Genomic DNA, 10,000 nt, shown 5'->3' with positions numbered 1-10,000 from the left:
CGTGCGTGCGTACGTGCGTGCGTGCGTGCGTGCGTGCGTGCGTGCGTGCGTGCGTGCGTGTGTGCGTGCGCAGAAGCAGTTTTTCATATCAAGCCCTGCAGTCCAGTAGGCTTTTCTGTTTGTTTTTTTTATTTATTATTTTAACATTCATCAAAGCAACATGTTTGCCAAGGCAAACTCATTGCCTTCTCCAGTGAAGACTAAACCTGGAACAAACCAACACACCACGCAGGGAAGCAAGCATTGTTTCCTAATTGTGTGTTTCCCATGTGAGAGTACAGTAGGCGGTGTTACGTACATGCACGTGTAAATGAGCACATGTATACAGTATAAGAAAAGCATTTTCACAACCGGGGAGGATTTTTGTGTGCGTGTGCATTTTGTGAACGTTCCCAAAGTGTCTATACTTTGTAGTATGGCGGTATATTCACACATACTCTGTTTCTCTTCCACACCCCTCTCTCTTTCTCTCTTTCTCTCTTTCTTTCCTTCTCTCCTTCTCTCCTTCCCTCTCCTTCTCTCCTTCTCTCCTTCCCTCTCCTTCTCTCCTTCCCTCTCCTTCTCTCTTCCTCTCTCCTTCCCTCTCCTTCTCTCTTCTTCTCTCCTTCTCTCCTTCTGTCTCCTTCTCTCTTCTTCTTCTCCTTCTCTCTCTCTCTCTCTCTCTCTCTCTCTCTCTCTCTCTCTCTCCCTCCCTCCATTACAGGATGCTGGAGTACTCCCTCAACCTGCAGAATGTCAGCTTCACGGCCGTGCGGACGGTGCGAGTGCTCAGGCCTCTGAGGGCCATCAACAGAGTGCCAAGTGAGTGACGCCGTTTCTCTCTCACACACACACACACACACACACACACACACACACACACACACACACACACACACACACACACACACACACACACACGCACAGACACCGTGGCCCCACTTTCTAGGACGTCCCTGAAGTGTAATGTATTAAATCCAGTATCAAGGCCCATTATTTATTCAGCATTTGATGACATTTAGCCTCTCAGGCCCAAAACTTAGAATATTTAAGTTATCGTTGGATAAGATTTTGTCCACAGTTCCATGCTGTATTGATGCCGGAGGCACACGGGGCGGCTCGCGCGCAACCGGGCCGGCCCCCAGGGCTATTTTCAAAAGGACATTTGAAAACTTGAAATGGGACATTCTGCACAATGAGTACCTTGTACTTTTGGTACATGGTACAAGTACATTTTTTTTTTTTTTACTTTGTTTTTATTTCAGTTTAGGCAACTTCACAGAATTAAAAGCATACATTTTTCTTACAACTGCTTTTTTTTTTTTTTCACAACCTCGGCTGTTTCATACTTTCACAGAATATATATATATATATTATACACTCATACACACAAACAACTTCACATACATTTACAAGTATTCACAATAAAACAAGGAAATAAAATACAAGTAGTGAGACAAAAACAACAGAGCGTCGACAACAATGGGAAGTGAATAATACTGAGGACAGACATGACTGGAGACAGAGGAAAGCGTATGAGCACACCAGAAGGTCTGGGGAGAAGTGTATTCGAGTTGTTACTCGAGATTCCGAAACCTGCTACCTCATTAGTAGAGGCAGTACCTTTAAGTACATTTTGATGCCAATACCTTTGTAGTTTTGCTCAAGTAAACTTTGAATTCCAGGCTTTTTTTTTTACTTGTAAAAAGTAGTACTTTTACAGAGATTATACTTTTACCCTACTTCTTGATACTTCTTCTTCCCTCCGTCCTCACCGTCGACGGCGACAGCGAAGAGCGTCTGGCGCGTCTAAACGGCAGTCTGGACTCTATAATGTGGGTAAATTGTGTCAGATGGATTGGGGTCCCGGTGTTAATCGTCCGGTGGACCGCCGATTGGATTCCTCTCTATATAGGTCAGGGACGAGGCCATCCCCACTTAGCATTCCACTCAGTCTCACTACTGTGGCTTTCCCAAGCCGGCGCAGCCAGCCAGCTTTGGAGTCCGACAGATTTATATGTGATTTTCTCCCTCACTGGCTTTTATTAAAGGACCACACTTCGCAGTCGCGTATGCGCGTGCCGCGCACGAGCGCTTGCGCTTGCGCTCATTGTTGGGCGGCTGTGGCTCAGGAGGTAGAGCTGAGGTAGAGGTAGTGGTTTTTCCATGGTTGTCTGCACTTGTTTTGGTTTGATCAAGCTAGAATTCCCAGACATTGTTTCCTGAGCTACTACAAAAATCCCTTTTGTGAGAAACAATGCAGCACTGTCTTCTGGGGCAGGTGTTAACATGACATCCATTGATGGTGAGTTTAGGTCACTTTAGGACCTAAAGTGGCCCAAAATGCGCTTGCACGCACTGCGCAAAAAAACATGGAATACGGATGTGTATATTACAGGAAACTTTCCAACAAACTCCGGTAAACTCCCGAATTGTACCATCACACCTGTATATTACCGTATATTAACTGTATATGCCCACTAAACTTGAGGTTTACGGGCAAATCTAGTGCCCATAATTGCCCGTTAACTCCTCTTTTCACGCAGTGACACCTTCGTTTCGCCGGTGTTTCGTTTTGCCGGCGTCCAATGATTGACCCATGGGTCAGCGGTTCGAATCCCGGCTCCTCCTGTCCACATGTCGAAGTGTCCATGGGCAAGACACTGAACCCTACATTGCCTCCAATGAGTCGGTCGGTGCTATAGCTTGCCACCATTGGTGTGTGAATGTGGAACTTGGAAGTGAGGACGCTGTTGTCGACTGTTCGCCGCTTCACCTCCCATTGTATGAATGAATGGACCATTGTAAAGCGCTTTGAGCACTTGGAAAAGCACTATAAAAATGCAATTCATTATTTTCCGATACAAAACACTCACAAATCTCTCTTCCCCTCTCGCGGACACACCTTTACTCATCTCCACCACACACCTGTTCTCATCACCACCACACAACTGTTCTCATCAACACCACACACCTGTTCTCATCTCCACCACACACCTGTTCTCATCTCCACCACACACCTGTTCTCATCACCACCACACACCTGTTCTCGTCTCCACCACACACCTGTTCTCATCTCCACCACACACCTGTTCTCATCACCACCACACACCTGTTCTCATCACCACCACACACCTGTTCTCATCACCACCACACACCTGTTCTCATCACCACCACACACCTGTTCTCATCTCCACCACACACCTGTTCTCATCTCCACCACACACCTGTTCTCATCACCACCACACACCTGTTCTCATCTCCACCACACACCTGTTCTCATCTCCACCACACACCTCAAATCAAATCAAATCAAACTTTATTTGTATAGCACCTTTACAACAGCCAAAGCTGACCAAAGTGCTGAACAGAGTGAAAACAAGACAGTAGAGCATAGCAATATAAAACAATGAAAAGAGACAATAAAATATAAAACAGAGCATACTGTACAATAGCACAGAGCTGGAAATCAATATACAGGTAAATCAGGTGCAATTAAAGGCGAGGGAGAACAGATGAGTTTTGAGGAGGGATTTAAAAGCCCCAATTGACTCGGCAGATCTAATGTGGTGGGGCAACATGTTCCAGAGTTTGGGGCCCGCAGCCGCAAAAGCACGATCACCCCTGCTCCTCTTACTAGTCGTGAACTCGACCAGCAGCAGCTTGTCCGCAGACCTTAATGCTCTAGATGGGGCGTAGGGCACAATTAGGTCAGAGAGGTAGGAGGGAGAGAGACCGTGAAGTGATTTAAAAACAAATAAAAGCACCTTAAAATATATTCTGAACTTAACAGGGAGCCAATGGAGAGAGGCCAGAACAGGGGTGATGTGGTCACGTTTTTTGGTTCCAGTGAGAAGACGGGCAGCTGCATTCTGCACTAACTGCAGGCGCCTAAGATCTAGGAGGACTAAGGCAGCGGGGGTACCAGAGTCGGCTGTTAAAATAAGGTCATTAAAAACTCTGAGAAGAGCAGTCTCTGTGCTGTGGCCAGGTTTGAAGCCAGACTGATACTTCTCATACAGGCCGTGGGATAATAAAAAACACTGCAGTTGGGAGTAGACAACTTTCTCCAAGACTTTGGACAAAAAGGGGAGCTGGGAAATGGGCCTGAAATTGGTTGAAATTGGTTCTCATCTCCACCACACACACACACACACACACACACACACACACACACCTGTTCTCATCACTGTACTCATCACCACCTAAGAGTATCACATTACCCTCCCGCCCCCGTGTACCATTTCCTCCATTACTCTCCATTAGTCTTTCATCAGCGCGGATTCAATTACTAATAGAACACATTTAATGTTCCACGGCACCCTAAACTGTTTAGTTTATCCATTATCCAACTCCGACGGGTTCATTTGGTTACATTTTGGACATCATCGGAGCTATTATACAAGCTCATATATAGCGTGGCACCGAGTGCTGTGCGCTTGTAGATCTGCTTTTTTATTGTGAAAATGTGGCACAACTCGTTGAATATACTCTTTCACAGCGAACGTTTTTAACTCATATCTTTGCTGGGGTGTCACTATAGAACAACATAGTTTTCTGATGGGAGTCGGCGACCACATACATAATAACATCTGGGGTCCGTGACATGAAAAAGTTTGAGCACCACTGATTGTAGAAACACAGGTTTCTTTTTTCAGAAAACCGTCACGATTTAGAAGAGCGTCCGTGTCTCACCTTGATGGATGCTGTCGTTGACGAGCAGTCGCTGCTACACGCTGTCATTATCTCCCCTCTACCGCTCGCACAGGACCACACCGGAGAGATTAGGGCAGGAGGAGCGATGACTCTCATGCTGTGTGTGTGTGTGCGCGCGGACTGTGCACGTACATCAGGTGCGTGACTGGGACATCAACCCAGTCCCCGAGCCACTCCTGTGTAAACAAACAAACTTCCTCCCCGTCAATCAAACAGACAACGCTCCCCCCATTTCAAGACAGGCACAAGCACGCACGCACACACGCCACATTTTCACAATAAAAAAGCAGATCTACAAGCGCACGGCACTCGGTGCCACGCTATATATGAGCTTGTATAATAGCTCAGATGATGTCCAAAATGTAACCAAATGAACCCGTCGGAGTTGGATAATGGATAAACTAAACAGTTTAGGGTGCCGTGGAACATTAAATGTGTTCTTTTGGTAATTGAATCCGCGCTGTTGAAACACTAATGGAGAGTAATGGAGGAAATGGTACACGTAATGTGCAACTCTTAGGTGGTGATGAGTACAGTGATGAGAACAGGTTTGTGTGTGTGGTGGAGATGAGAACAGGTGTGTGGTGGAGATGAGAACAGGTGTGTGGTGGTGATGAGAACAGGTGTGTGGTGGTGATGAGAACAGGTGTGTGGTGGTGATGAGAACAGGACACGCACGCACGCACGCACGCACGCACGCACGCATGCACGCATTATTAGGCATTCTAGTGTTATATGCCTCTGCCTAATCGCAGGACTAATAGTTGCATTGAAGTAGGGATGATTTGCTCCGGCCCTGTTCCATGAAATTGGCATCTGAAGGGGGGGGGGGGGGGGGGCTCTTCCTCCCCCTCCTCCCCTTCCTCCTAGCCTCCTTGAGTCATTCCTCTCACATCATGGCAGCCTAATCAGAGCCTGTGGAGAAGCAATGCTTCTATTCATCATGTCCCCATGATGTCCCCATGATGTCCCACACCCTGTCCGCTGCCCAGTAAACCGGCCTGTTTATTGGACATCTCTTTTGGAGGGCTATTTTGAGGCCATTTCTGGAGAGCATTCGTATCGTTAGTGCCTTTGTGGGAGGTGTGTGTGTGGAGCCATTTAGTGCAGTGGTTCCCAAAGTGGGGTCCGGGGACCCCCAGGGGTCCTCGAGGGAGTTCCAGGGGGTCCCCAGCTAAATCATAGTTTGGAACCAAATGGACCCTTATGGTTCTATAACTCTGAGAGTGTACAAATGGAACCAACTCTCAGAGTTAAATTAACTTTGATTGTAAAATAAAATATACATTGGGGTCCCAGAGATAGAAAATAGATATAGATAAAAGATAATAAACTAGAAAAAGTGCCCTTCTGGGCTCAGGTCTCCACCAGGAGGATAGGAGTGTGTGTGATGTTTGGCAAAATGTTTAGGAGTGATATAAACATGTTTTTTTTTTTTTTTGCAACAATTTTCTTCATTTTGTTGAGGAAATGCAGAGCCAGATCACTCATAGCATCTCTGAGGATAGAATTCTGGATGAGCAGGACATGTGCACTTGTGCAGCATTTTGTACAAAACGGGCCACTCCTGAAGACTTTGGAAGGCAATCTTAGCCAATCAGTGTAGAATCTGAGAAATCAAACAGACTCGTCTTGATCACATGACTACAGAGATCATGTATACCGATTTGCATGAGATTTGGATGAAATCTGTGCGACTAATATAAACAATGTGTTTTGCAGAAATCGGCCTCATGGTGGCGCTATAACCGGCAGATGTGGAGGGATGCAGGGAAAATGTTTTTCCATGGCCTCTAGGGAGTGCGCATACAAAGTTGTACACAGATCGATGCAGTTATAGGTAAAAACAGGAATTGCCCTGTTATAGCGCCACCATGAGGCTGGTTTGGAAAATAAATTGTGTCATGTCGTCCTCAGCCTAGTGGAAATGTGCGTGTATAATTTCACGGAAATTGCACACTGTGTTTGTGATTTGTGGCATTTTGTTCGAAACGGACCAATCATGTGAGCTTTGGAAGCGAATCTTAGCCAATCAGGAAGGAAGCTGGGAAATGGTGCAGATCCGTGTTGATCACATGACTATGGAGATAGTGTATACCGAATTGTGTGATGTATGGATAAAATGTGTACGAGTAATGTACAGAAATGTGTTTAGCCTAAATCGGCCTCATGGTGGCGCTATAACAGGCCGTTGAGGAATATTTGGGGCAGAGGTTCGTTGTTGGCATCCAGAGAGTGTGTGTGCAAAGTTTGGCATGGATCGGGCCAACGGTGCCGGAGATTAGCTGGTAACAGACGGACGGAAGGAAGGAAGGACGGACGGACGCACGCACACACACACACACACACACACGGACGGAGTGCAAAACATACTCTCTCCCCATGCCTTCGGCCTGGTGGAGACAAAAACAAATTGGGGACCATAGCCTAATTCAGGCCAAACCGGCGGTTTGAAATGAAAATGGTTGACAGTCACTGATAGAGCCGCAAAGATATTCTCTTATGGGGGTCCCTGGCATATCACTTCAAAAAATGAGGGTCCACAGGCTAATTGGTGTCAATTTGGCGGTCCTTGACATGAAAAAGGGGGGGTTTAGATCAACTACAAATGATTCCCGAGCGTGGCACAGCTGTGGCTCACCGCTCCAAGAGATGGGTCAAATGCGAAGAACAAATCTCACATACAGAAATGTATGTGGCAAATAGTAGTACTTATGTAACTCCCGCGCATTCCTGCTTGCGATGACGCAGGAATGCTCTCTCTAATATTGTATATTCCCGTCTGCATTAACGGCATTTATTTAACGGTAAAAAAAAGAAGACAGCCCACGTACACTTCAACATAATTCCTAAATGCGGGCTGTGCTCAAGAAATAAGGAGTGCATGTGCAAGCCTATTCGGTGGAGCGTTGGATTGATAAGCCTGACTGTGTGTGTGTGTGTGTGTGTGTGTGTGTGTGTGTGTGTGTGTGTGTGTGTGTGTGTGTGTGTGTGTGTGTGTGTGTGTGTGTGTGTGTGTGTGTGTGTGTGTGTGTGTGTGTGTGTGTGTGTGTGTGTGTGTGTGTGTGTGCGTGCGTGCGTGCGTGCGTGCGTGCGTGCGTGCGTGCGTGCGTGCGTGCGTGCGTGCGTGCGTGCGTGCGTGCGTGCGTGCGTGCGTGCGTGCGTGCGTGCGTGCGTGCGTGCGTGCGTGCGTGCGTGCGTGCGTGCGTGCGTGCGTGCGTGCGTGCGTGCGTGCGTGCGTGCGTGCGTGCGTGCGTGCGTGCGTGCGTGCGTGCGTGCGTGCGTGCGTGCGTGCGTGCGTGCGCGCGCGTGAGAGTGATGGGTTTTGACATGGCCCGTGTGTGTTAAGCTGGATACTGAAAACACTGCAGCAGATCCATCAGCGCGACAGGTGGGCGGACGGCATTGTAATATGCACACAGAATGCATGTTTGTACCGCGCGTGCATCTCGTGTCGACAAAACCGACTGCAGATTTCGCCGACTAAATTCGGACGACATTTAGTCGACTAAAACGAGACCAAAACTAAAACGACTAAAACATGACTTTTTGGTTTTAATGCAAAAGATTAAACTAAATCGTAATGTGCTGTCAAAATCAACACGGGAAGAGTATAACACAAGGATATGCTTTGCCTCGGCGCTCATAAATCTCACCCCACCCCGCCGCCGCCAAATATAAGCTAGGCTGCAGCCAAGCGCGGCGACAGTGATTGATAGAAGCGAGTAGCGTAAGCGCACGAGTCGATAAGTGATTACACACGCTGGACGTATATAGGCCAATGATCTATCCCCGCGTCTCCTCTATCACGCGCTATCACTGTCGTCTTAATGAGAGCGTGCACGCCCAGAATAGGCTGAGTCCCGTCTCACCCGTCGCTCTTCTCAGACAAAGCAGTGGTGGAAAAAGTACTCGCATCTTTTTCTTGAGTAAAAGTATCGAGCTCAAAGCGCTTTACAATGGTTCATTCATTCATACATTGGGAGGTGAAGCGGCGAACAGTCGATGCCAGCGTCCTCACTTCCCACATTCACACACCAATAGTGGCAAGCTCACACCAACCGACTCATTGGAGGCAATGTAGGGTTCAGTGTCTTGCCCAAGGACACTTCGACATGTGGACAGGAGGAGCCGGGATTCGAACCGCCGACCCAGGGATCATTGGATGACCTGCTCTACCTCCTGAGCCACAGCCGCCCTAGGACGAAGTGTCCTTGAGCAAGTCACTGAACCCCTAATTTCTCCCGATGTGCAGGTTGGTGCCTTGCATGGTTTCCTCTGCCATCTGCGTGTGAATGTGTGAATGTGAATGACTTAGTCAACGAAATTAACACTGACACACACACACACACACACACACACGCGCACGCACACACACACGCACACACCAGGGAGAAACGCTTATACGTGCACGTGCCACCAAACGGGACATTTATAGCGAGATGGAAACGGTTCATCCGGTCGGGTTCTCTATGCTTTGTTGGGGCTGCTGTTTGCAATTCAGAGACGCTATACTTCCGCCAGATAAGCCTGAATAAATTTTAGCGGAGACAACAACAACAGCAGCAGCAGCATGGCAGCAGCGACCTCCTTCTCACTGCCTATATCTGCTTATAATGCTTTCCTCCTCCAGTGTGGCGTGCCAAGCCTCAGTACTACAATTAACCCATTCTGAACGGGAACCCGTGTTTTGGTGTTTTAAGCATTGTTATACTTTGTTATACTTGTTATACTTTAGCTATTGAAAAATAGCAGATCTACAAGCTCATAGCGCGGCACCGAGTGCCGCGCTACGAGCTTGTAGAGCTGCTATTTTTGAAAAATCGTGAAAATGTGGCGTAAATCCTTGAATGTATGCTTTCACAGAGGAAGTTTTTAACTCAAATCTTTGCTTCTGGGGGGTTCCTGGAACTACATATTTTCAAATGGGAGTCGGCGGCCAATTACATATATTTCTGGGGGTCCTTGACAAGCAAATGTTTGAGAATCAAACATAGAAACATGGGCTTTTCAGAAAACTGTCAGGATTTAGATGACATTTGTAGAATCGTCGTCGGGTCTAAATGGGTTAAGCCACTAAGACCTGGAAAGGCTTCTGTGTCGCCGTAGCTTTGAACCACTTTAACCATTATTCTAAACTTTAGCCGCTGAAAAAATCGTAAAAACGTGTGCAAAATCTTTGAATGTATATTCTTTCACTGCAAACGTTTTTGCTTCTGGGGGTGGGAGGGGGGGTTCCCTGGGACAAAATATTTTCAGATTGGGCTTGGCGGCCAATTTCATATAATTTTTGGGGTCCTCCTTG

The 10,000-nt window shown here is 47.2% G+C and overlaps 1 protein-coding gene across 1 annotated transcript in view; it reads left to right on the top strand.

Annotated features, from left to right (window-relative positions):
• The window catches only part of cacna1g (calcium channel, voltage-dependent, T type, alpha 1G subunit), a gene marked incomplete at its 5' end in the record, with an annotated part of 243,541 nt that overhangs the window by 39,807 nt on the left and 193,734 nt on the right, over positions 1–10,000 (top strand). The window contains one exon of the mRNA XM_079492215.1: positions 704–801. Coding sequence (XP_079348341.1) covers positions 704–801 — 98 coding nt within the window. The remainder of the gene's footprint in view (positions 1–703; positions 802–10,000) is intronic.

Source organism: Electrona antarctica (genome assembly GCF_951216825.1).
Source record: "Electrona antarctica genome assembly, chromosome: 22".
In the NCBI taxonomy this organism is placed as follows: domain Eukaryota; kingdom Metazoa; phylum Chordata; class Actinopteri; order Myctophiformes; family Myctophidae; genus Electrona; species Electrona antarctica.
The sequence above is the reverse complement of the archived record's forward strand: the minus strand, read 5'-3'. Positions and strand labels throughout refer to the sequence as shown.